General features: G+C 53.4%; 5 protein-coding genes across 11 annotated transcripts; 3 read left to right on the forward strand and 2 right to left on the reverse strand.

Annotated features, from left to right (window-relative positions):
* Nucleotides 1–303: 303 nt before the first annotated feature.
* On the reverse strand, nt 304–3,403 carry rsph4a (radial spoke head component 4A). Of its 2 annotated transcripts, none has more exons than XM_077716818.1 (6): nt 3,196–3,403; nt 2,322–2,547; nt 1,935–2,222; nt 1,177–1,626; nt 715–974; nt 304–623 (listed from the first exon to the last, which is right to left on the reverse strand). In XM_077716818.1, exons 1-6 carry the CDS (start codon nt 3,282–3,284, stop codon nt 320–322), a joined length of 1,617 nt encoding a protein of 538 aa, XP_077572944.1. In that variant the 5' UTR covers nt 3,285–3,403; the 3' UTR covers nt 304–319. The 2 variants fall into 2 exon arrangements, with proteins under 2 accessions (XP_077572944.1, XP_077572945.1); XM_077716819.1 differs by having other exon boundaries at nt 304–627; nt 3,196–3,402.
* A 244-nt stretch (nt 3,404–3,647) lies between these two features.
* On the reverse strand, nt 3,648–5,958 carry dohh (deoxyhypusine hydroxylase/monooxygenase). Its single transcript, XM_077717175.1, has 5 exons — nt 5,820–5,958; nt 4,974–5,083; nt 4,667–4,911; nt 4,304–4,541; nt 3,648–4,240 (listed from the first exon to the last, which is right to left on the reverse strand). Exons 2-5 carry the CDS (start codon nt 5,080–5,082, stop codon nt 3,909–3,911), a joined length of 924 nt encoding a protein of 307 aa, XP_077573301.1. The 5' UTR covers nt 5,083; nt 5,820–5,958; the 3' UTR covers nt 3,648–3,908.
* A 470-nt stretch (nt 5,959–6,428) lies between these two features.
* Nucleotides 6,429–10,199, forward strand: LOC144197274 (leucine-rich repeat-containing protein 24-like). 2 transcript variants are annotated; one of them, XM_077717961.1, is made up of 8 exons: nt 6,429–6,767; nt 7,065–7,267; nt 7,419–7,505; nt 7,572–7,763; nt 8,033–8,201; nt 8,275–8,537; nt 8,794–9,294; nt 9,530–10,199. In XM_077717961.1, exons 2-8 carry the CDS (start codon nt 7,076–7,078, stop codon nt 9,812–9,814), a joined length of 1,689 nt encoding a protein of 562 aa, XP_077574087.1. In that variant the 5' UTR covers nt 6,429–6,767; nt 7,065–7,075; the 3' UTR covers nt 9,815–10,199. The 2 variants fall into 2 exon arrangements, with proteins under 2 accessions (XP_077574087.1, XP_077574088.1); XM_077717962.1 differs by having other exon boundaries at nt 8,794–9,291.
* A 291-nt stretch (nt 10,200–10,490) lies between these two features.
* On the forward strand, nt 10,491–14,055 carry LOC144196659 (UV excision repair protein RAD23 homolog B-like). 2 transcript variants are annotated; one of them, XM_077717027.1, is made up of 10 exons: nt 10,491–10,725; nt 11,724–11,805; nt 11,899–11,978; nt 12,053–12,393; nt 12,558–12,610; nt 12,692–12,819; nt 12,886–13,051; nt 13,115–13,266; nt 13,353–13,556; nt 13,808–14,055. In XM_077717027.1, exons 1-10 carry the CDS (start codon nt 10,657–10,659, stop codon nt 13,919–13,921), a joined length of 1,389 nt encoding a protein of 462 aa, XP_077573153.1. In that variant the 5' UTR covers nt 10,491–10,656; the 3' UTR covers nt 13,922–14,055. The 2 variants fall into 2 exon arrangements, with proteins under 2 accessions (XP_077573153.1, XP_077573152.1); XM_077717026.1 differs by having other exon boundaries at nt 10,492–10,725; nt 12,555–12,610.
* Nucleotides 14,056–14,603: 548 nt separating this feature from the next.
* Nucleotides 14,604–22,458, forward strand: eps15l1a (epidermal growth factor receptor pathway substrate 15-like 1a). 4 transcript variants are annotated; one of them, XM_077717016.1, is made up of 25 exons: nt 14,604–14,718; nt 15,659–15,700; nt 15,772–15,861; nt 16,226–16,273; nt 16,361–16,456; nt 17,025–17,078; nt 17,178–17,363; nt 17,599–17,844; nt 17,962–18,119; nt 18,223–18,379; nt 18,473–18,538; nt 19,206–19,291; nt 19,411–19,483; nt 19,569–19,730; nt 19,816–20,013; nt 20,114–20,296; nt 20,407–20,512; nt 20,599–20,655; nt 20,895–21,061; nt 21,165–21,237; nt 21,316–21,458; nt 21,533–21,626; nt 21,716–21,901; nt 22,075–22,091; nt 22,247–22,458. In XM_077717016.1, exons 1-25 carry the CDS (start codon nt 14,692–14,694, stop codon nt 22,391–22,393), a joined length of 2,862 nt encoding a protein of 953 aa, XP_077573142.1. In that variant the 5' UTR covers nt 14,604–14,691; the 3' UTR covers nt 22,394–22,458. The 4 variants fall into 4 exon arrangements, with proteins under 4 accessions (XP_077573142.1, XP_077573139.1, XP_077573140.1 ...); XM_077717015.1 differs by having other exon boundaries at nt 14,605–14,718; nt 17,022–17,078; XM_077717013.1 differs by having other exon boundaries at nt 17,022–17,363.
* Nucleotides 22,459–23,818: the final 1,360 nt, after the last annotated feature.

A 23,818-nucleotide genomic window follows, 5' to 3' on the forward strand; every position in this document is an offset into this window, starting at 1 on the left:
TATTTTTTCTGTCTGTTTCAAGATGGCGTTCTCATATGATGTTCTTCTTGATGTGAACTGCTTCATTTGTAGTTTTTGCATTTTGCAGAAAAATAATAGAATGCCTTTTTGCCCTCATTTGTAGTTTTTGTATAGTTTACAGCTTGACTTTTTTCATGACATTTTGGGATTTTCAAACGATTTGTCCAGTCATAATTGCAACATTAGCATTTTTTTCGCTAGCTAAGCTAATTGTACGCTAAACTCAGCCACGAGTGTCTCCTCGAGCCTTATGATTGGCTTAGCATAAAATCAAATCAAAGACAAGGTTAGCATTTTATTAAGACTTTGAATGTTTCTCCATTGTTTTCGACCAATCCAACAGAGTTCCCCAAATGCGTCTAAAACTCCAATCAATCGTCCTCCTCGTCCTGCTCCTCGTCCGAGTCTCCCTCCTCGGCCTCCTCGGCCGCCTGCTTCTCGTCCAGCGCGTCCTGCAGCGCCTGCTCCTCCTCCACGGTGGGGTCCACGTCCTCCGTAATCTCGGGGGCGCTGGGGTACTCGTTCTGCGGCGCCGGCGGCAAGAGCGGGCTGTAGCCGTCGCCCGGGTACTTGAGGCCCCATCCCACGTAGATGTTCTCAAACTTCCTTCCAAAAAAAAGCACATTGTCGGACCTCGAAAACAAACTTTTTGGGGGTGGCTCACGAGCCACGCGCGGCCGCGGACTGACTGACTTGGCGTAAGCGTAGGCGCAGGCGCCGGGCCAGCAGTTGGAGCGCATGACGGCGATGGCGTGCTGGGAGGTGAGCGTGGACGAGAGGCTGGAGCTCCACGGGACCGTCTCGAAGACTTCGGCGTCCTGGGACAGCGGCGTCAACAGCGGCGGTCCCACTTCGGGCTCCGGCTCGTCGGGGTCTTCGTCGATCTCCTCCGCCTCCTCCTCGTTGGACTCGTCTTCCGTCTTGGACGCCAGGTTGACCCACGTGCAGCGGCCCTGTCAGCGCAAAAATGTCAACAAATGTCAACAAATGGCTGCGACCACGAGTGGCGACTTTCTCTTATGAATCCTTTTTTTTTGTGACCCCTGTCAGTCACCACCGCAAAAATGTCAACAAATGGTTGCCCCCCGCTCAGAAAGTCAACCACGAGTGACGACTTTCTCTCATGAATCCTTTTTTTTTTTTTTTGGCACCCACCTGATGGAGAATGTGCTGCGTGTGGTGCACCCAGGAGGAAAGGGAGTCGACCAGCTCGCCCACGGTGACGCCCTCAAACTCGGGGTTCTCCTCGATGCCGTCCTCCTCGGAGCCCTCCTCCTCGGCGCCCTCCTCCTCGATGGCCTGGTAGAATCCCTGCGGGCTGATCTGGGTGCCGGCCGAGATGCGGGCGATCTGCGCCCGCAGGTAGTTGGCCTCGTTGCCCGGGAAGGGCGGGTAGCTGACGATGGGGGCGTCCAGGCGCCCCGTGAAGAACTTGCGGATCTGCCGCGCCACCGTGATCTGCGCCGGCGTCACCGACGGCAACTTGGACCACGGCAGGCCCGGCTCGTTGCACACAAAGTACACAAACTTGTTGGCGCCCGTGCCCTTGGCCTCCTTGGGGACCACCGGGGGCGGCTTGTACGTGGACTGGGGCAGCGGGTCCATCTGGCAAAAGGTCCAAGATCAAAAGCAAGTGACGCCAAAGGAAACACGCTAATGCTACAAATGTCAACAGTTTGCCAGCTAGAAATGCCCACAATCAACCAAATAGTGGATATCAGGAGTGCCCCTAAACCAAAGGTAAGTCAGCCTAAAGCGCAGGTGTCAAAGTGGCGGCCCGGGGGCCAAATCTGGCCAAATTTAACACCCTTGCCCTAAAGGGTCAGAAATTGCCCGGGCATAGCTCCAAAATCACCATCGCCATTGGAAAACCACTCACAGAGAGGCAGCTAGAAATCCCCGTCTGGACGTACCTCGCTGTCGCCGTTGGCGTCGGCGTCCACGTCCCTGGCCTCGTCGTCGGCCGCCTCCTCGGCGGCCTCGTCGTCCTCCTCCTCGCCCTCGGCGAACTCGGCCTCGGCGATGACGTAGCTGCGCTCGGTGCCCAGGATCTTGCCCCACAGGCGGCAGCGTTGCATGGTGTACGAGGACACCAGCTGCTTGAGCGCCAAGAAGATGCGCTGCGTCTCCTCGCGCCCCAGACCCACCCCGGCCTGCGCCAGGAAGTAAGCGATCTCGCTCACGTTGGGCAGCGCCGACTCCTGCGGGATGACGCCGTGGGACATTTAACGTTGGCCGGCTCCCGGAGAAAGGAAAGAAGAGGGTCCCGGAGAGAGGAAAGACGGCGGGTGCTCCGCTACCAGTTCAAACTCGTGCTCGGGGGCGTCCTCGGGGCGCACGAAGAGGACCTTCTGCTGCTCGGCCAGTTCCTCGGCGGCCGTGGCGGGCTGCAGGTCCTGCAGGCTGCTCTGCGTGTCCTCGTACAGCCGCAGTTTGACGTCGTGGCTCAGGTCCTCCATCACGTCCACCGCGTCGTGAGGACGCTCCTCGATCACGCGCATCAGAAGACGCGAAAGGTGGTCGTACCTGCCGCGTGCAAAACAAACTCATTGTCACTTTTGGCAACATTTTACGACGAGAAAAAGCCGTGCCTCAAAGTTTTTACTATTCTTTTATTAAATACTTCCTCTTTGGGTGGAGCTACAATGAATAAGTAATAAATCAGTAGGTAGTCAACCATGCTAGCTATAGCGTTAGCGTCAAACTTTGTTTTAGCTCATTGGTACCATGCTAGCTAAAGCATTAGAGCATTAAAAGGTAATTGGAGCTTTTTAATGCTTCTATTGTTATTATACAAGTTGAATGAGATTTATACCTTCAACACAAAGTGCAAAATTAACAAAAGCAAACAAATAATCAATAAATAATACATGAATATTTAATAAATAGGTCATATGTAAGTAAACAAGTAGTTAACAGAAGTGGGCAAGTGCATCATCAATAAATACTTAATAAATAAGTAGTCAACATGATAAAGCATTCGTGGTCAACAGGAATAAGTGGTCACAAAAATAAGTAAAAGTGACCAAAGTAGTTGGCAGCGTACTATAGAATTGGTGGTACCACGCTAGCCATAGCGTTAGCGTACAAGTTGGTTGTAGCTAATTGGTACCATGCTAGCTATAGCGTTGGCATAAAATAGTGAAGTCGACTTCAAGCGAGATGAAAACTCACAAGTTAAGGTTGGTTTTGCTGCTGCTCTTCATGAGGAAAGCCTTAAAGGAGGCAGCCACCTGCACGCTCACTTGTTGAGTTCCGTCCATCTCGACTTTGGGAATAAAATTCGCCCCAAGGGCAGCGACGACGGACACCTGACAAACACCAATTCGGGAGCCGAGCGAGTTGAAGGCGACGACCGCGTCGCCATGGTAACGGCCGCGCAGGCGCAGTCAGCATATGTGACTACATGGAAATTCAACGCATCGTTCAACGTCTATGAAGTATTTCATTTAGGAACGAGTATTATCGATTCGGATTATAAAAAAAGAGATATGAAAAGCAAAGATAGGACTACAGTAGTAATTCTGTATAGAATTATTTAAATAAAATTAAAAAATACAGTAATGAACCGAAACGTAATTTTGAATATATAAATATACATATTTTTAAAAAGAAGCATGGACACATTTAATAGTGTTTTTCCTTTATAAATCCTATCTTAACTCTCCACTTTCCATTGACGTCCACTGACGTCCAAAACATTTTGACTGGTATGGGGCATGACTTTAAGAACAAACATTATTTTAAAAATAAATGAAATAAAAAATATTGCAGATGATTTTCAGTTTTCCTTTCAAATCAGACAAAAAAAAGACCAAATTGTAACAAAATGCAAGGTCCACGGACGTTTTGAAGATCAATTCCATTTTTGGGGTGTGTGTCCCAGTTCAGTCGGCAGTGGCGGCAGTTCCCTGAACGGCCACCAGCGTGTCAGCATACTGGAATTGCGATCCGCTTTGGTAGTCCAGCATGTCCAGGGCCACCTCGCAGCTCTCCTTGACCACACGCTGTGCGTCGGCGCGGTAGCGGCGCAGCACGTCCAGGCACTCGTCGCGCCCGATGGCGCCCAGGGCTTCGGCGGCCTCGTGGCGCACCATGGCGCTCTCGTCGCCGCCGCGTTCCAGGACGGCGCGGAGGGCCGGCACCGCCGCCGGGTCCTGCATCTGGCCCAGCACGTAGCCGATCTCGTGGCGGAAGAGGGCGCTCGAGCACTGGAGGCCTGCCGAGTCAGTCGACGGGTTAGCCGGAGGGGTTATGGGCGCCGGGTTTCCGTGTCACCCACCGTCTCCCAGGGCGAGCACCGCCTCCCGGCCGCCGAGGTTGCGCAAGGCGAACATGGCCCGGTAACGTTGGAAGAGCGGCAGGCTCTCGTCCAGCAGGGCGGCGCGCAAATCGCCCACGCTGCCGGCGGGGGCGGCCGGCGCCGGGTCCACCGAGTCGTACGGGTTCCCGTCGCCGTCGGCGCCCCCGGTGGCCAGCCACTCCAGGCGCCGGACGGCCAGTTGGCACGTCTCCGCCACCTAGCGTTGAAGAAAAAACGTCAGTCAAAGCAAACCGAAAGCTAGCAAAAACCATAAGGAACCCGAAAAGAACTCACGAGCTGCTCAATTAGCAATTGAGCATGTTAGCACACATGTTAGCCTACCTCCACCACGGGATCCTGGCAGTAAGACTTGAGCAGGTCCAGAACCGAAGGATCCCCGATGGCGCCTAGCGCTTCCCCCGCCTCGTGGCGCACCATGGGCTCCTGCCGCGTGTCGGCCAGCACGGCGGCCAGGACGGGGATGGCGCGGGTGTCCTGCATCTGGCCCAGACAGTAAGCTAGCTCGTGCTTGAGCAGCGCCGAGTCGTCCGCAAAGGCTTTGCTGATCCACTCCACCGCCTGGGCGCCTACCACAATAGAAACAAATGAATACAAATGGGGCAAATGATGAGCTACAATCCCACTTTACCTCCCAGGTTCTTAAGGGTGAACAGGGCGCGGAACCTCTGCGTCAGGACCTGATCCGGGTCCACCAGAACGGAACCCACCGCGGCCAGCTCCTCCGGACTGGCCGCCATCCTACAGAGACAATGAAGTCAATTAGTCATCCATTATTGTCATTCGTCGACATGTACAGAAATAAATGCGAAGAAACTGAGCATATTTAGCATAGTTAAAGCACACGTGTCAAAGTGGCGGCCCGGGGGCCAAATGTGGCCCGTCGCCTCATTTTGTGTGGCCCGGGAAAGTCAATCAGGAGTGCCGACTTTCTGTTTAAGGGTCAAATTCAAGTGATAGATATAGATGTATATTACACTTCCTGATTCCCCCCTTTTAAATCAAGAATTGTCATTTTATAATCATTTTGTGAAATGGAGTTGACGTTAAAGCGGCACGCGAACCAACCCAAGTCTGACACCCTTGAGTTAAAGTCTATCAAAGATTTGGATCCCTTTAAAATGACTTTAGCATGGGGACGGAATGCATTTTATTGGATACTCGAGTAGTCGATGAAGCGTGACAGCCCTAATATACAGTCAATTCTAATTGACCAACTGTCACATTCATGACACGTTGTTTCTTCCGCACAATAACATTGAAGCTATCCAGACGTTGTCATTCCAAACTAATAACATTCACAGCGTCAACAATTTGTTGCGTAAACTAGCAACTGCGCTACACGTGCTACCCGAAGCTAAACTATTAGCCAGTTATTTTATTCTTATTCAAAGCGGCTGTGGTTGTCACGCCACCAGCGACGGTAATACAACCTTGTCTCGTTGTAATAAAAAGGAAAAAGAAAGCAAATACTCACGCGAAAACGAAAGAAGGGGGCTCACAACCAGTCAAAACGTTACCTAAGCACCGGCACGCTGTCAACCACGAATAACTTCCGTGTACGTCACAGAGGCGCGACAAATGTGCGGTTGGTTGGATAACATTTACTGCGTAAAGAACGCTTGTGATTAGCGGCGTACGTACTGTACTGGTGGCCATCTTTGGTCATAAGTCACTTATTTAGTGATAGCTTCAAATAAGATGGTAACAATATTTTATTGAATGATTAAGAAATATCTGAAGGAAAGCGTTGTTTTTGAAGTGTAACAAAATAAAATATATATTTTCTCTTATTTCAATGAAAATTTTGAATACATTTGGCACCTGTAACATTCATAATACTGTATCAATTCTGCCAATTTTTTCAACACCTTATCTTTTTCAGGGTTGAATGCATAAATAAATTAAATGAATTTATGTATTTGATATTTATCATATTATCAGAAATTTTCATCTGAATCTTTTTAACATGTTTCTTGCTCTGGCATAACTTTATCGTTCTCATTTAACGTCATCATTCTTCACTTGAAATTATACGAGAGATCTCCTTTTATTTTGGAGCGATTGCGAGCGGAAGTTTGCCTTTAGAAGCTTCCGGAGCGGGAGCAGTGAGGAAAGGTAGGCGGAAAGCAACACCTGCGGCTTTGCGTGTGTGCGTGCGTGCATGTGTGCGTGTGTGGGACTTGACGTGTTTTAGGACGAGTGCACGCCGCAGGGGGCCTTTTCGTATGCAAATGAGGGAGAAAGGGGAGGAGCCTTAGCGCAGAAATCCATCTGTCTCCCTTGTCTCCTCGGACGACGCCACACGGCCCGCGCATCTTCATCTTCCTCTTCCTCCTCGTGGATGTCAAACGGTTGAGGAGGAAGGCGCCTCCTCTTCCTCCTCTTCTTCCTCCTCCTCCTCTTCCTCAGTCTTCAGCATCAGGTAATTAATGAGACGACAACCGACGGCAATGGCCAACGCGCGCGCACGCCCGTGGTGCGCGTTCGCGTGAACGCACTTCATCCTCCATTGTTGTGTCTTGCGTTGTTCCTTCCGTGGGTTGTTATGGTCAACCAAAGCCAACCAAAGGTTGACAGCCACAGGGGAAACATGGTTTGTCGTTCCCGGAAATGAATCAAACATGGGTTGATATGTGCTAAATATGTCAAAATGTGTTAGCTGTCATTCAGAATCAAAAAATACCTGGTGGATTCTTAAAATGACTTTTGACGGTTTCAGAGCAAGTGGCCATGTGGCTACCGTTGGTCCTCGTCCCGATTTTGGGAGCCCTGCCGTACGCCGAAGCCACCGCCGCAACCGCGGCCGGCGCCGCCGTCGCCGCCACTTCCTGTCCGGCGAGCTGTCGATGTTACAGCCTGACGGTAGAGTGCGGCTCCACCAGCCTGCCCTCTTTGCCCAAGCACGTACCTACGCTCACGCAGGTAAAAATGTCAACAACAATAACGGCAACAAAAGCCACCAAAAAGGTCCAAATCCAAGGCACATTACAAATACTATAGTGTTTTTCAATACTACTTCAATGGCAGAAAATGACCTCCAGAACTTGTTTTTCTTCCAAACCTCGGCGAAAAGACGTTGTTCCTGCAGGACAACGTGATCGCTCAGATCCGCCGGCAAGACCTGAGTCCGCTAGCGCACCTGCGCTACCTCTACCTGCAGGTGAGGTGGGCGTGGCACATCGCGTCAGCCGAGCCCGTGACCCCCTCCCCTCCCCTCCTTTGGCAGAACAACAGCATCTCGTCGGTGGAGGCGGGCTCCTTCCAGAAGCAGGCGCGGCTTCTGGAACTGGCGCTGGACGGCAACCGCATCCACTCGCCCACGGCCGACACCTTCCGCGGCCTGGACCACCTTCGCATCCTCTACCTGGCCGCCAACCACATCACGCGCCTGCTGGACTTCACCTTCCGCGGGCTGCAGGTAACAGGAAACGGGCGCAGACATCATCGGTCAGCTCGGGTGGCGGGAAAAGGCTAGGGCGGGGTTAAAAGTCGGGAGGGCTTAGAGGACTAGAAAGGTGGAGGCGGGGCTAAAAAAAACATTAAAAGAAGGAGATACAATGGACTGGAACGGCCAAAACAGGGAAGGTTAAGGCTAGCAAGGAATGGGCGGGGCAAAGAAAGGCTAAGAAAGGGTAAGTAAGGGCTGGGCAAAGAAAGGGTATGTTGACCTCGGCGCCCGTTGTGCAGCGCCTCCAGGAACTTCACCTGCAGCGCAACGGCATGGAGGTCCTGGCCGATCGGGCGCTGGCCGGCCTCACCTCGCTGGCGTTGCTGGACCTGAGCGGGAACCGCCTCCACACCATGGCCGCCGCCGCGCTGCGCCCGTTGGTCAGCCTGCAGGTGCTCCGCATCACCGGTGGGTGAGACTCGGCGCCCCCGGCGGCGGCGGTGCCGTTTCTCCACCCACCGACGTCCATTTTGCGTCCCAGAGAACCCGTGGCGCTGCGACTGCGCCCTCCACTGGCTTCGGCGCTGGATGGACCAGGAGGGTCAGCGGCTGCTGAGCTCGTCGGAGCGCCGGCTGGCGTGCCGGGAGCCGCCGCGCCTGTCCCGGCTGGGCCTGCTGGAGGTGCCCCCCAACAGCCTGGTGTGCATCCCGCCCCTGCTGCAGCTGGAGCCCCGCAGCCTGGCCGTGCGCCTCGGAGACAGCCTGCGCGTCTCCTGCCACGCCTCCGGCTACCCCAGGCCGCAGGTGAGACGCCGCCGCCGCCGCCGCTGCGTGCAGGAGTGGTGGAGTTACCCGCTCAAAATTTCCGTTGGCGCCCAGTGGGGGGAGTACCTTGGCCGCCCGATCAGGGGTGGGCCGGCTAGCATTTGTGTGGCTAGCACCTGTCAAAGTTACTTCATGTTGATTTTGGATCACGGGAAGGTCACTTCCTGTTTATGTTGGCTCACATCCTGTTCATTTCGGGTCACGAGCGGGTCACTTCATGTGGCGCCCCCCGCAGGTGACGTGGAGAAAAGCGTCTTCGCCCAAGGCGTCGCCGGGACCCCGAGGACTGGTGCGGGAGCTGGGCGCCCCGGGCCCCGGGGATCCTCCCGACGCCGTCCCGCCGCAAAAGAAGGAGGTGGCCGCCAACTTTGACCCCGACACGGGCAGCGGCATGCTTTTCCTCAGCAACGTGACGGCGGCGCACGCCGGCTTCTACGAATGCGAGGCGTGGAACGCGGGCGGCGCCGCCCGCCTCACCTTCCGGCTGGCCGTCAACTCGTCGGGGGGGGCGGAGCCCGACCGGGAGCCGGCGCGCCACCGCCCCGGCGGCCACGTGAGCCGGGAGCCGCTGTACGCGCTGGGCAGCATGGCCTTCGGCGCCCTGGGGGCGGCCACGCAGACGGCCATCGCCGCGGGCATCTCGCTGCTGGCGCTCACCGCCCTGTTGCTGCTCGCCATGATCTACACTCGACAGCTGCGAGGACACAAAGAGGCGCACGCCGCCGCCCACAAGGTAGTAGTATTCCCTATTAGACCTCCTTGGATTGCCCCCACTTGAATGGCGGTGGAAATGGCAAGCGGCCATGGTGGCAGGGGCAAAATTCCCATCAAATGCATTGCATTTCCATTCAAATCAAGTCAGAACAATTGACATTCTGGGCACTGTGTTATTTCTCGCCTGAAGTCATTTCAATTCAGCGTCCGTAGGATTTTCCCCAAATAAATGTGTGATAAATCTTTGCGGTGGTCAGGAGGAGAGCATCCTGTACGTCAACGACTACTCGGACGGCCCGACGACGTTCGCCCAGCTGGAGGAGTTCCGAGACGAGCGCGGCCACGAGATGTTCGTCCTGAACCGCGCCAAAGCCGTGGCGCCCCCGACCCGGCCCCGCCCCGCCCCCTCCGACGGCCGCCCGGCCGACGGAGGCAGGATGGCGGCGGAGGGCGTGGAGGCGGAGCCCGAGGGGGAGGGGCTCCCGCTCAACCGCGCGGGCCTGTTCGCCGATTCTCGGATGGCGTACGAGATCCACTGCTGAAGCTTTGACGAACTTTACGCCCCGGGGCTCGTCTTTTCGGCGCTCGGACACAAAACGTGCCAAAAAAATGACTTTTGGACCAAAAAACAAAAAAAGTCTACCATTGACGGCGATGAACGTCCCATCGTTTGAATTCTAAAAACATTGTTTTCTTTGCCCTTGACTTTCCAATATGTCCGTTTTGCCAGTCTTTTTCCTTTTGGCTAATGTGTTGTGCTCGTTAGCATGTGCTCTTGATGTGTTTTAAGTCTCGTTCTAGTTGTACTTTTCACTCTTGGGTTGTTTTTTTCTGTCTACAACAACGGCAACATTTCTTATCTTGAAGCTTTTGGGGCCATTGGAGCCAACGCTGACCAACTTGCCAATAAAACAAGCTACATTGCTAGCGTGCTTGCTTGCTCGTTAGCGACATATAGCACACGTTAGCAGGTTTTTTGCTGCTCGGTAGCGTTTGATTCATTATGCTTAGCAACACGTTGGGGTTATCTTAGCAACATTTCTACTACTTTCCGGATCATTAACTATTAGCGCAACTCTTCTTTTAGCCACTTTTAGACATTAAAATGGCATTTTTGACGTTCTCGATACAAATTTACTGGCACGTAGCGGGGTGGATCGTCACATTTCCCACCGCCCTGAAGGCCACACGTTCCTCCGATCCGCCCACTTGGACGCTAGAGGGCGCCCTCGTGCCCCGGCCAGCTTCCATTGAGTCAGACAGCTGAGTCACTCGCCGAGTCCACTTAACTCTTGAGAAACACGGAGCGAATGTGAAGTGCGAAAAGAGTATTTGTTTTTTCCCCCCTTTCCCGTGTGATTTTTGGCTTGCGGCGGCTGGCACCATGCTGACGGTGACACTCAGGACGCTCCAGCAACAGACTTTTAAAATTCACATCGACGACGAGGAGACGGTGAGTCAAAGTTGTTCGAGGTAAACACGGCGGACCGACGGGGCTAGCTTGAAACATACGCTGCTTCTAGCTTAGCTTAGCCCACTTGCGAGGTAGTTGCGCGCACCTGGATGACTTTAGCACGTAGTAAAAACTTTATTTTCAATAATTAACGGTTTGGTAAAGTGTGGAAATGTGCCACGGAAAGGAGGGGGACGCAAGTAGAAGTGATTGCGGGACCTCAAGTCACCCGCGCGCGAGAAGTCTCCGGGATGAAGCTAGCTCAAGTGAGAGCGTCATTTGCGCCGGTGGACTTCAAGATAAAATACGTGTAGCGTTTTAAATCGCACTGCGGTGTATTTAGACGTCGTTTTAAGAAGCGTGTTTTATAAAATCAACTAAATTGCACGCCCAACGGTGCAACGATATTTTAATAAGCATGTCTTATTAAAAACCCGAATGTCTTTTTCTTGTATTTTGAAATCACTGTAAAAAACGAAGCGTCGTTGCCAATGCATTCGACTCTTATCGGTGTCAGTGAATGACACTGCAAGATTCCTCATTGTTTGTGTCCTAAATGTCCTTAAAAAATGTGCGTATTTCGTTTTAAATCATGTTTGACAAACGCTAACGCAACGGTTTGTATGTTGAAGGCTCGGTTGTTGGAATAGCTCAACTAGAAGTTGTTTTAAGATCAATACTAGCCTTAAAAACACTATTCAACCGCTGATGTACAATGGAATAAATGGCACTAATAAATGAGTTACACGTTCCATTTTGAAACAAGAAATGTGTCATGTAACAAGTAAAAAAAAAATGGTTTCCAAAAAGTATTTCTTACTGTAACAATATTACTGAATGGAGCTCTGTCCACCCTTATTTGTTAATCCATTCCTTTTTACTTTCTTTCTTCTAACTTTCTTTAGCCTGTCTTCTGATTCCGCCATTGACTTTGATTTGCTTTTTCGGGCCACTTTTTAGGGGAAAAAAGGTTTATTTTTGGTGTGTGTTTGGGTCAGGTGAAAGTGTTGAAGGAGAGAATTGCGGAGGAGCGAGGCCAGGATGCCTTTCCCGCCGGAGGACAGAAGCTCATCTACGCAGGTGACGCTCGTCATGACCGCCACGGCTAATGAGCCGCGGCTAGCTAACGCCACTTGTCGTCGTCTTCGTCGGCTGCGGCGGCGGCGGCGGCAGGCAAAATCTTGAACGACGACACGGCGCTCAAAGAATACAACATCAGCGAGAAGAACTTTGTGGTGGTCATGGTCACTAAGGTGACGTTTGCTTTTGGACTGCTTTTGGAAGTTCCGACGTTTGCTTGAAAAAGTGGATTTTCTCCATTTTGCAGACCAAAGGAGCCCCCACCCCTCCAAGCCCACCAAAGTCAACCTCCCAATCGCCGACGCCCTCGTCGACATCGGACCCGCCTCCTCCCACTTTGAGCTCCTCCTCCTCCCCCGCCTCCGTCCCGCCGCAAGAAACGGCCGCGCCGCCGCAGTCGTCGGAGGCGGCGCCGCCCGCCCCGGAGAACACCCCCACCACTTCTCCGGAGGACACGTCCCCCCCGTCGGGCGCCGTCCGAGACCCCCCGCCGTCCGGGAAAAGCCACGCGGGCCGATCGGCCCAGACGGAACCCGCCGGGACGGAGGAGGCGGCCGCTCCGACCGCCGACCCTTCGTCGGATTCTGGGTGAGTTGACTCCCCAAAAATGAATGACTCAATTGAGTACGGGTGTCAAAGTGGCGGCCCGGGGGCACAAATGTGGCATCCACTTTCATCCACTTCATTTAATCCGTTTATGAAAAGAAAATGTCAATATTCTATCTAAAATGGTCCCATGTGTCCGGCAGCAGCCCGGTGGTGGCGGACGAGCGAGGCCTGCTGGAGGAGGCGGCGTCCATTTTGGGTAAGAAAAGCGCCCGGTGTGCCGTCGCGTAGGCCCGGCCCGGGACGCTTTGCTTTTGCGCCCTTCGTCCCCTTGTGGTAGTGACGGGACAGGCCTACGAGAACCTGGTGTCGGAGATCGCCGCCATGGGCTACGGGCGCCAGGCCGTGGTGTCGGCGCTGCGGGCCAGCTACAACAACCCCGACCGCGCCGTGGAGTATTTGCTGACGGTCAGTGCGTGCGCTCTCTGTTGACCACTCTGGCATTTCCCAGCAAATGACCTAACCCACCCACAGGGTCTCCCCCCCGCCGCCGAGGCCGGTGACGCGGCACCACTGGTGGACGTGCCCACGGACCGACCGTCGGACCGACCGTCGGACCGTCCATCGGACACGCCTTCCACGCCGCCAGACCCGCCTTTGGCGTCGGACACCGTCGCCGCCGCGGCAGGCGCCGCCTCCCGTGAGTGTGGAAAAAGTGCCACGCTTTCCCGCCACGTGGGTTGACGGCGTCCCGTTCCCGTAGGCCCGCCCACCGACACGCCCGGGCGGAACCCTCTGGAGTTCCTGAGGAACCAGCCTCAATTCCAGCAGATGCGTCAAATCATCCAGCAGAACCCGACGTTGCTCCCGGCGCTGCTGCAGCAGCTGGGCCGAGACAACCCACAACTCCTGCAGGTGGCGCCGCCTGGGCCTCGCCGTCCGGCACCGAGCTCCGCCCACACTCACTGCCTTTTTTTTTTACCCCCTCTGTCGCCTGGCAGCAAATCACGCAGCACCAGGAACGCTTTGTCCAGATGCTGAACGAGCCCCAAGCCGGGGGTGGGGGAGGAAGCGGCGGCGGTGCCGGAGGCGGCGGCGGCGGTGCCGGAGGCGGCGGCGGCAGCGGCGATGGCGCCCAACCCCGGTCGGCGTCGCGCTCCAACTACATCCAGGTCACGCCGCAGGAGAAAGAAGCTATCGAGAGGGTCAGCCCCTTTTTTACATTCCTTAACAAATAATGACTTTTGACGGGAATTTTTACCCACACACTCCAATCTGGCAACCTTTTAACCATTTAGTTCATAAATCTGTCATTTGGGCAATTGAGACATTTCTTATCATCTCACAGACTCAATCTACTGACAAAATTTCATTTGCCACCATTATTGTCTTTTTAAAGTTTTTTTCTACCCTGTTTCGACTCAACAATCTGATTTTTTTTAAATTTATTTTTCAGTTAAAAGCACTAGGCTTTCCTGAAGGTTTGGTCATCCAGGCGTACTTTGCCTGCGAGAAGAACGAAAACCTGGCCGCCAACTTCCTGTTGCAGCAAGCCTGGGACGACGAGTAGGTTTAGTTTTTGGGTTTTTTTTTTTTGTTTGTCTGTTTGTTTCATTTTTTTTTTGGGCGGGAGGTGGTTGGTTGTCCTCCCACCCTCAATCGAACCTTGAATAAACGTCACCTTTCACGGTTGGCTTTTCATGGGCTCTTTTTTTTTTTCGCCTCACGGACCTGATTTTGTCCTAAACTTCATAGCAAAACAAATGTTTTTTCGCTCTAAAAGATGTGAATCGAATAGGTTGCAAATGGCTCCCCGAGGAGACTGGTCTCAAACCTGTGGCCGGCGGAGGAAACCATTAATTACGGTCCAAGTGCAGTATTAGTGTGGCAAAGGATACATCATTTTATTTAAAAAAAAAAAGCTTGATCAATGTTTACTAATTTTCAATTGTGAGAGATAATTATGATGACGTACGTCAAACGAATTAGGAGAATGCCATTTATAATACAATAATCTATATTAACTCACTGTGTTAATGTGCAATGAAATTGTAAATTTACCATGGTATTAGTGAAAGCATATTTTACTAAGGAAATGTGCCGTTTGAGAGAATTAACATAGATTAAATATGTATTTTTTATTTCAAAAGTTTATGATCCACACTGTCCGTCAATAATTGTGCGCGTTGAGTTATCTGTAGAGATGTCAATCCCTCATCTGTCGCAAGATGGCCGTCTGCATGCTGTGGAGCAGCGAGTAGTCCCGCGCTGTCCGCTTGGAGTCGCACTTTCCTGGCCCGTGCCAGTGAGGGAGGGTGCGTTCCCGGAGCAACAGGGAAGATGGCAGCGCTCACATCTTTCAGTCAGGTAAATGATGCGGCCCTTCGTTCCCGTCGCTGTTTCCGAGCACACAACCGCCGTTGTACGTGTTCCTCTTCGTGGCTCGACGACGCTCCGCGATAAAGTCGTCTACCGTGACGTCGCCACCGGGTGACGGGGGGTGTTTGGGCTCCGTGTTCCGGCTGAGCCGGGCCCAGTGCGGCGGTCCCGTTACGTTGCGGGCTCCTGAGTTAGCAGGCGACGGTGACATGCTAGCCGGCGACGGTGACATGCTAAACCCGAGGACGGCGGTGGGTTGGGGCTACGTGCCGGAGTCCCGCAGGCGTGGCCCCGACCACCGGGTCCCTCGGAGCGGTTGTTCGTGAGTTAGCCAGGCGCGCCTAGCCCAGCTAGCCTCGCGAGCTAATCAGGGGTGACGAATTGATGCTGAAGTCGGGCGCTTCCGACTACATTTATAGGGAAAAGGCGAGGTAAAAGCCGCTCGTCGTGTCGTTCAACGGACACGTCTTAGAAGATGGATTTATTTGTGTGTGTGTTTTTTTAAACCGCTGGCTGTTAGCTTGTATATTGAGTCATTTATGCGGTCGTATAGTTAAGCTAGGTGGGCAACGTTACGAAGGTGATTTGTTTTGAAAGAAAAGCCATATTTCCGATAACATTAAATGTCTCAAGTCGGCTCCCGTTTACATGTCATTCAAAACAATCATAATGAATACAAATAGTGCTTCAAAATGATTTTTTTCTCTCTAATCAATGTAAATGGATTGGATTTGAATTTGTCTCAATATTCGTTTATACTATTTAATAATAATAGGTATATAGTAAGTATAAGTATTATTTTTGTAAAAAAATCCAATCAAGATGTATCCTGCAATTTTGATATAAGTAACACATTTTTGAAATGAAGGAAAAAAAATGTATGACTTCAAATGAATAAAAAAAAAATCTGCATTTTTTTTTATGGCAGCTGGCGAGCGGGAGCCCCGTCTTTGACAACTTTTACAGACAGGTGAGAGCGTTGTTAGCTTAGCGCCACAATGGCGAGCCACGGGGTCCCATTTTGGGCCACGTCTTCCTCAGGTGGATCCGGGAAACACGGGGCGAGTGGGACCCACGGAAGCCGCCCTCTTCTTGAAGAAATCCGGACTCCCAGACGTCACCCTGGGAAAGGTGACGAGCGGAAAGCATACATTTAGCTTTTTTGGCTTATTTTTCTGCTTTGTAGCCACGAAATGTTTTTATTTGCCTGGATTCCGATCTAAAAATTTTGCAAAGTACCACACATTCATTTATTTTCCGAAGGGCTTCCTCTAAAAGGCTCGTGGGGGTGCCGGAGCCTATCCCAGCCTAGTATGGGCAGCAGGCGGGGGACATTGTTGGCCAGCCAATCACAGGGCACGAGGAGTCACACAACCAATCCTGAGAAAATTGAACAAATTGAATAGCGTGCATGTTTTTGGAAAGAGCAGCCTTTTTCTTAATGAGGAGCGGCCATTTTGGGGCCACGGATGATTCAAGACGCTTGTCATTTCAGATTTGGGACTTGGCGGATCCCGATGCAAAAGGTTACCTGGACAAACAGGTAAGGGAGGCGTGGCGCCGTATCACTGGGAATCATTTGGCTCCGCCTCCGGCTCCTAACCACTGGATTTGATTTTGGCCACCCAAGGGATTTTACGTGGCGTTGCGCCTGGTGGCGTGCGCGCAGAGCGGCCACGATGTCAGCGTGTCCAGTCTCAACCTCAGCGTGCCGCCGCCCAAATTTGTGAGTCGCCGTCACCACGCCGCTCGGAATTCCAGTCTGGCTTTTTCCTGCGTACGACCATTTTAAAGGGACTTCTGGGTCACTTTCTGTTCATTTGGCGGGAATTTCTGGGTCGCTTCATGTCGATTTTAGGCGGGGGGTGTTCTGGCTTTGCTTGTTGTTGATTTTGGCGGCAAGTTCTGGGTCGCTTCATGTTGACTTAAGGGGGTATTTATGGGTTGGTTCAAGTGGATTTTGAGGAGGGGGGTATTCTGGCCTGGATCTCGGGGAAATTTCTGGGTCCTTTCATGTTGATTTTAGGGGGGAATGTTGTGGTACCTTCCTCTTGATTTTGGCGGGAAGTTCTGGATTGTTCCATGTTGATTTTAGGGGGCAATGTTTTGGCTAGCTTCCTTTGGATTTTGCCAGGAATTTCTGGGTCGCTTCATTTTTATTGATGGGGGGGGGGGGGGTGGTTATCCTGCTTCATGTGGTTCCAGTCCATTTGGTGGTCGTTTCTGGGTGGCTTCTTGGTAATTTTAAGGGGCCAATTTCTGCGTGAGAGTTTAAGTTGTGTTGTTTCCAGAAGGACTGCGGGAGCCCCTCCCTCGGCGCCTCCAGCGAAGCCCACTGGGCCGTCAGGGTAGGTACGTCGGCGCCACTGGGCCACGGCGGTGGCCATGGCGGTGGCCATGGCGGTGGCGGCGTGGGCTGGGGCCCATCGGCTGGCGTCTGCTCTCAGCTGGAGGAGAAGAGCAAATTTGACGGCATCTTCGAGAGCCTGTCGCCCGTGGGGGGCCTGCTGTCGGGGGACAAGGTGCGCCCCGTCCTGGTCAACTCCAAGCTGCCTCTGGACGTCCTGGGGAAGGTCTGGGACCTCAGCGACATCGACAAAGACGGACACCTGGACAGGGACGAGTTTGCCGTGGTGAGTCTTTATTGTCACAATTCTTCAATTCAATGGAAATGTCTCTTTTTTTTTTTGCCATACCCTATTTTCACGGCGTGTATGAGGCGCACTTCACGATGAGTGCGCCCTATAGTCCTGAAAATACGGTCATTCTGACTACATTTCTTTGAGTTCAAATGACGTGTGGTCGTACATACTGTAACCAGCCAGCGCTTACATATATATACACGTATTTTTTTGTTGTTGTTGCCAGGCCATGCACCTGGTCTACCGCGCCCTGGAGAAGGAGGCGGTCCCGAGCCATCTGCCCGCCTCCCTGGTCCCGCCGTCCAAGCGTAAAAAAAGCCTGGGCTCGGCACCCCCGCTGCCGTCGTCGGCGGCGGCCAGTCCGCCGCCGCCCAAAGACTCGCTGCGCTCCACGCCGTCACACGGCAGCGTCAACTCGCTGAACAGCACTGGCAGCCTGTCGCCCAAACACGGCCTCAAGTCGGCGGCGCAGGTACGGCTCCGGCACCCCCGTCCAGAAAAATGACATGATTTTTTGTTGTCGTTGTCGTCGTCTTCCAATAAACACTTTGTTTTGGTCTGCCCCCCCGCCCCCACCACAAACGTGCAGTATTCTCTGAACTGGGTGGTCCCGGCCTCGGAACGCGGTCGCTACGACGACATCTTCTTGAAGACGGACACGGATTTGGACGGCTTTGTCAGCGGTCTGGAGGTCAAGGACATTTTCATGCAGTCGGGTCTCTCGCAGGGGGTCTTGGCCCACATCTGGTAGGTGGCCGTCATCGATTGCTCGTCCACCTGAAAAGACTACGGTGGGTGGGTGTGTCTCCACCCCCACTAAAAGACAACCTCGCCCCCCCCTCCCCGATAGGGCACTAGCCGACACCAGACAGATGGGCAAATTGACCCGGGAACAATTTTCCCTGGCCATGCACCTGATCCAGCAGAAGGTCAGCAAGGGCGCCGACCCCCCGCAGGCCTTGACGGCCGACATGATCCCGCCTTCGGAGAGGGGAACCCCCGTGTCGGTAGGTTGGCCCCCGCCGCCGCCATGGCCATGGCCACCAGATGGAAGGACGCCCCTCCCCCTTTCCCACTTAACACTTCCGTGTGACTGTCAGGGCGTGTCGGGTTACATGACGCCGGTGGGATCGGAAATGGCGGCGGCGTTGTCGGAGATGAGGAGGGTGAGTCCTGCCTGCCTGCCTGCCCGCCTGCCTGCCTGGCCAGGCTCCTCCCTCCCCCTGCCCAGGCTCCTCCTCTTCCTCCTTTTTTTCTTTTCCTCTTTCTTTTTGTTGTTTACGTTTGAATGTTTCACCCCTCTGACCTCCTCATCTCCCTCCTCCTCCCCCCCCTCCTCCCCCTCCTTCCTCAGGCCATAACGTTCAAGTTGCGGGTAGGTAACATCTCTGTTTCCGTGTCGTTGACGGCCATTCGACGTCCGATGGTTCTTTCCCGCCCCCACCCCCAGATAGACGTCCAATCCGTTGGAAGTCACCGCTTCCGACGTCCCGCTTCCAACGGATCGGACGTGTTTCAATGGACGGTGGAAGCTGGAGGTGGTGGCGGCGGCCATTTTGGTACAGGGGACATTCCCATTCCTGTCCAAATCCAAAATGGCAGGAAAAGAAACCTTTGCGCGCAGCCCCTCCCTCCCTCCCTCCCCCAAACCAAACCCCACTTTGTGCTCGTGTCGTTTTCTGAGCTTTTTCCTTCCACGTGACTCCCCTTCTCTCTCTCTCTATCTCGGTCGGTTGTCGTCGGTCATTTTCCGTTATTTCACCGCCCCCGTTCCCCCCCCCCCCCCCTTTTTTTTTTCCTTCTTCTTGTCTCCTCGCCACGCCCACCTCGCAGGACAGCTCCAGTTCGGTGGGATCGGGCGAGTTCACGGGCATCAAAGAGCTGGACGACATCAGCCAGGAGATTGCTCAACTGCAGAGGTGAGCACCAGAGGGAACCACGGCACCCCCGTCCGTCCGCGGCTCACCGCTGTCGTCAACTTGACGTTTTGTATGACGATTCTGATTGATTTTTTTGTCGTCTTTGGGGCTCGTCACAGGGAAAAGTACACTTTGGAGCAGGACATCCGGGAGGCGGACGAGGCCATCCGCCACAAAAGCGGCCAAGTCCAGGTCGGCCCATCGGACGGAGCCTTTTCCACGACCTATTTATGAGATGATGATTTGATTTATTTTTTATTTTTTGTGACCCTTCCAGGACATGCAGAACGAGCTGGACCGGGAGGCGGCCTGCCTTCAGGAGCTGGAGGCCCAGAAACAGGACGCCCAGGACCGTCTGGACGAGATGGACCAGCAGAAGCGCAAACTGGAAGACATGCTCAACGAGGTCCGCCTCAAGTGTCAGGAGGAGTCGCAGATGGTGAGAGCGCCTCCTCGGTACAGTCACTTGTTAACCTTGTGCCCAATGGAGTTTGGCATAGACTACAAATGGAAATGTTTGTCAGATCTCTACGCTGCAGAACCAAATCCACTCCCAGGAGTCGGACCTGCAGAACCAGGAGGAGGAGCTGAGCCGGGCCAAGGCCGACCTGGGCCGCCTGCAGCAGGAGGAGGAGCAACTGGAGCAGAGCCTGGCCGCCGGCAAGATCCAGCTGGAGACCATCATCAAGTCCTTGAAGGCCACGCAGGACGAGATCAACCAGGTGAGGGCGCCATTCCACCCTGCCATTCCCCCGCTTTAACCCCATTGCCCTTGGTTGTAACCCGCCCCCCCCTCGGCCTTCCCCTCGGCCTTCTGTGTAGGCCCGCAGTAAACTCTCGCAGATCCAGGACAGCCAACAGGAAGTGTCCAAAAGCATCGAGCAGTACAACAGCACCCTCAACGGGACACACGGAGGAAGCATGACCAACCTGGCCGACATGAGCGAAGGCTTTGGCGAGAGGGCCGACAACGGGGGCTTCCCGCCCCGCGGGGCCCCCCAGGAGGTAGGCTGACTTGGCCAGGTCGTTGGTCACAATATTGGGGCAAAAAAAAAAATCCAATTAAAATGACAAAATGGACTATTTTTTGTGTTTTTTTTTCTCCCTTTTTCCAGGAGGACCCGTTCAAAAGCAAGAGCTCGGTATTCAACAGTCAGCCTCAGGAGCTCCACGTTGACCCCTTCCACTCGGAAGACCCCTTCAGGACGGACCCTTTCAAAGGTCCCCAAGTCAGCCCAATGTCCACCGATGGGCCGACTCGGACGTCTTTTCGAGCTTTTTTTTGTGTCCCATCCTTCTTTGTGCAGGAGACCCTTTCCAAAACGACCCCTTTGAAAAGCCGGCTGCTGCAGCACCCCCTGCAGGTAATAACGCCGCCTCACTTTCATCCGGAACACTACTAAACCTGTTCAAAATGATCAAATTGTCTCCATTTGGAATGAAAGATGGAAGACACTGGTGTCAAAGTGGCGGCCCGGGGGCCAAAAGTGGCCTAAGCATCTATAAAAAAGGGAATATTTAGGGCTTTTCATCCAAAAAATGACTAAATATTTGATGTAAAAACCATTTTCTGATTTCTCAACTTGTTTTTTTCTTCCGGCAGACCCGTTTGGCGGCGACCCGTTCAAAGAGACGGACCCGTTCAAGGCCTCGTCGGAGGATTTCTTCAAGAAGAGCACCAAGGCGGCGACGGCGGTGGCGGCGGCGGCGGCGGCGGACCCCTTTGCCATGTCCGACCCTTTTGGCAAGAGCGCCACCCTGCCCTCCAAGGTGACTTCATCATTTGATTTCCTGTTGACTTGCCCTATTCTCGGGTCGCTTCCTGTTGACGTTTATCTTCACTAAACTCCCCCCCCCCCCCCCCCCCAAACAGCAACAACTGAGTCATTTCCCCAGCGGCGACCCGTTTGCCTCCAGTAACGCCAACGCCAAAGTCAAAGGACCAGGTAAGCGAAAGACTCCCCCCCCCCCCCCCCCCCCCCCCTCCTCTCGGTCCCTCGACGCCGTTTTTTTTCCGCGACCAGACCTGTTTGGCGCCCTGGATCCTTTTGGGAGCGGCTCGTTCGGCAACAACGCCTCGGCCGGTTTCGCCGACTTCAGTCACATGGGGTCCAAGGCCCGGGACCCCTTTGAAGGCCGCGCCGGCTGGATGCCGGACTACCAGAAGGTAGCTACGTAGCTAGCTAGCTACCGTAGCGTAGTGTAGCGAGCGCTACTCTGACGCTGGTTTTTTGGATCTAGGCGGCGTTCGCCGAAGATCCGTTCGGCAGGAAGAGCGACACACCCGCCCTGCCGCCAAAAAAGGGGGTCCCGCCCAGGCCCAAGCCCCCTAGTGGTAAGTGAAAAACAACACGTTGAGTTGTCACATGCTACATGCCAGTCAGCTAGCTAGCTAGAGAGACGAGCATTTGCTGTACTTTTCAGGTAAAAGCACGCCAGTCAACATGGCGCCGGACCCCCCCAAGGCGTGCGACCCTTTTCAAGCGTTTGGCCGGGACGCCGTTGCCGCCGTTGCCGCCATTGCCGTGGATCCCTTCCAGAGTGAAAAAGGCCCGGGGGACCCCTTTAGCGGCAAGGACCCCTTTGCCCCGCCTTCCTCGGCGGCACCCAGTGAGTTTTTATTATGTTCAATAATATTCCCAAAAAAAATGAAACTATTTGTTTTTGGAACTAAAAAGAAAAAGCTCAATGATGGAGATTGTTTGTCCTGGTCCTCCTCCATCCAGTCATGTTCCTCAATTGCCAAAAGCTGATTTGTGTATGTTTTCTGTCCTCTTTGGCAGGACCGGACAAAGTCAAGGTCAGTAACCGCCGCCCGCCGCTTTGACCACACCTCTGCGCTAAACCGGTCGGCCGGTCGCTCCACCGGCCCACTTTATTTTGCTTGACTTTTTCCCCCAAATGAACTTGTTGTTGTTTTTTGTGTCGACGCGGCGGTCGGTCCCGTCCTGGCAGTTGAACAACGAGGCACAGCAACTGGAATGGGCCAAGCGCGAGAGCCAACGGGCCGAACGGGAGCGCCTCAAGCGCCTGCGACAGCAAGAGCAGGAAGACCTGGAGTTGGCCATCGCCCTCAGCAAGGCCGAGATGTCCAACGCGTGAGGTCGGCCGCCGGGGGGGTCGCTGGGGGGGCCGGAGCCCGGCACGGCCGCCACGGGACGCCGCAGCCGCCGCAGCCGCCGCAGCCGCCGCAGCCGCCGATGACCCACCAAAAGACCACTAAAAGACAAGAGAGCGCAGGTGCGGACTCCGGCCGACCGACTCGCTTTTAATTTGCTTGTTTTATTGGACGGACGGAGCCCATCGCTTCGTTTAGGAACGCTAATTATCTCGAATGGCGGGTTTTAACAAAATGCAGGAGGAGGAGCCAGTCGGAAGTTAAATGGGGCGGGCCGAGTGGAAATGGGAGGAGGGACTACAAAGTCACTACATTAAAGCCCCTCAAAACTACAATTGGACACAGCTGGATCACAGTCAATCGACATTTCTAGAAAGTTGTTAAATACGAGTCCAATTAAAAGAACACAAAAAGTGTGTGTGTGCCAATTCAATACAATTGAATTTGCCCACTCCTGATTGGTCCTCACTCATTTGAGACAATGGACGTTGAATTTCGCTAACAAGCAAAACATATACAATTACTATAGCCGAAGCAGTATTAACGCACGTTTATCGAGGGAATTCTTTTCTCGACCAAAATTCAATTCAAACGAAAACAAAAGTGTTTGAAGCTAGCTAGCTAGCCATCTTACGGCCCCACTGGAAATTTGCTAAACCACTCGCCAACCTTTTTTTATTTTTTACTTGAAGCGGCGACCCATCGGAAGCCGCCCGTCAAAAACCACTTTTTAACAAAAAATCCAATGCTGTGATGACGACTGCGCCTTGTTCTTTGTTTTTTGTTGTTGTCATTATGTATCTCGTCAATGCAAATGTTCCTTCTGAATGTGAAGTCCCGAAAGATTGGTCCCCCCCCCCCCCCTCCTTTGCTTGCTGTTGATTGGACGTAAATCCGTGGCGAGTGGAACGTTACAACCCTAAAAAAGAACCATAGATCGAGTTTTCAAGCATTTTTGACCCACCCAAGATGGCCGCCATAAAAAAAAGATTTTTGATCAAAGGGGCGGAGCTAGAGATCAATCGGCAGGAATTGAGATTAAAATGGTTCACCGGGTTTTGATGCTTTGCATCATCATTTTGGAGAATTTTTTTTATTTTTATTGCCAGTCGGCCGCAATGTCAAAATATGTCCCGGCCAAAATTGAATTTTTCGGATGGATGGGTGGCCCAAATTCTACTTCCTGTTTCCTCCCGGAACCCAAACGTCTATTTCCGTCGATGGCACGGAAAGTTGATGTGTTGGAATGGACTTGAATGGACGCCTTTCGCCGTCAATGGCGGCTCCTGGCCGATGTACTGTGAACTGCTTTTTTGAGAGGAGACCTCTAGGGGGCGCTCTCGTTGTATTTCTTTGTCTCCCTTGTGCAATAGATGTTTTATTTTGAAATTGTGTACCGTTTTTTTTCC

This window comes from Stigmatopora nigra, chromosome 5 (assembly GCF_051989575.1).
Source record: "Stigmatopora nigra isolate UIUO_SnigA chromosome 5, RoL_Snig_1.1, whole genome shotgun sequence".
Taxonomy (NCBI): Eukaryota; Metazoa; Chordata; class Actinopteri; order Syngnathiformes; family Syngnathidae; genus Stigmatopora; species Stigmatopora nigra.

Bases quoted from the DNA above. Each gene is read 5' to 3' on its own strand.
- LOC144196659 (XM_077717026.1), top strand. From the start codon at position 10,657: ATGCTGACGGTGACACTCAGGACGCTCCAGCAACAGACTTTTAAAATT. The intron at 11,806-11,898 runs GTGACGCTCGTC...CGGCGGCGGCAG, and splicing joins ACAGAAGCTCATCTACGCAG to GCAAAATCTTGAACGACGAC. The intron at 11,979-12,052 runs GTGACGTTTGCT...TCCATTTTGCAG, and splicing joins TGGTGGTCATGGTCACTAAG to ACCAAAGGAGCCCCCACCCC.
- dohh (XM_077717175.1), bottom strand. From the start codon at position 5,082: ATGGCGGCCAGTCCGGAGGAGCTGGCCGCGGTGGGTTCCGTTCTGGTG. The intron at 4,542-4,666 runs GTAGGCTAACAT...CTTCAACGCTAG, and splicing joins GCCAGGATCCCGTGGTGGAG to GTGGCGGAGACGTGCCAACT. The intron at 4,241-4,303 runs GTGGGTGACACG...CTGACTCGGCAG, and splicing joins GGTGCTCGCCCTGGGAGACG to GCCTCCAGTGCTCGAGCGCC.
- eps15l1a (XM_077717013.1), top strand. From the start codon at position 14,692: ATGGCAGCGCTCACATCTTTCAGTCAG. The intron at 19,484-19,568 runs GTCGGCCCATCG...TGACCCTTCCAG, and splicing joins ACAAAAGCGGCCAAGTCCAG to GACATGCAGAACGAGCTGGA. The intron at 21,062-21,164 runs GTGACTTCATCA...CCCCCCAAACAG, and splicing joins GCGCCACCCTGCCCTCCAAG to CAACAACTGAGTCATTTCCC.
- rsph4a (XM_077716818.1), bottom strand. From the start codon at position 3,284: ATGGACGGAACTCAACAAGTGAGCGTGCAGGTGGCTGCCTCCTTTAAG. The intron at 2,548-3,195 runs GTGAGTTTTCAT...TGCACGCGGCAG, and splicing joins AGCAAAACCAACCTTAACTT to GTACGACCACCTTTCGCGTC. The intron at 2,223-2,321 runs GTAGCGGAGCAC...GTCATCCCGCAG, and splicing joins CCGAGCACGAGTTTGAACTG to GAGTCGGCGCTGCCCAACGT.
- LOC144197274 (XM_077717961.1), top strand. From the start codon at position 7,076: ATGTGGCTACCGTTGGTCCTCGTCCCGATTTTGGGAGCCCTGCCGTAC. The intron at 7,506-7,571 runs GTGAGGTGGGCG...CTCCTTTGGCAG, and splicing joins TGCGCTACCTCTACCTGCAG to AACAACAGCATCTCGTCGGT. The intron at 8,538-8,793 runs GTGAGACGCCGC...CGCCCCCCGCAG, and splicing joins CCGGCTACCCCAGGCCGCAG to GTGACGTGGAGAAAAGCGTC.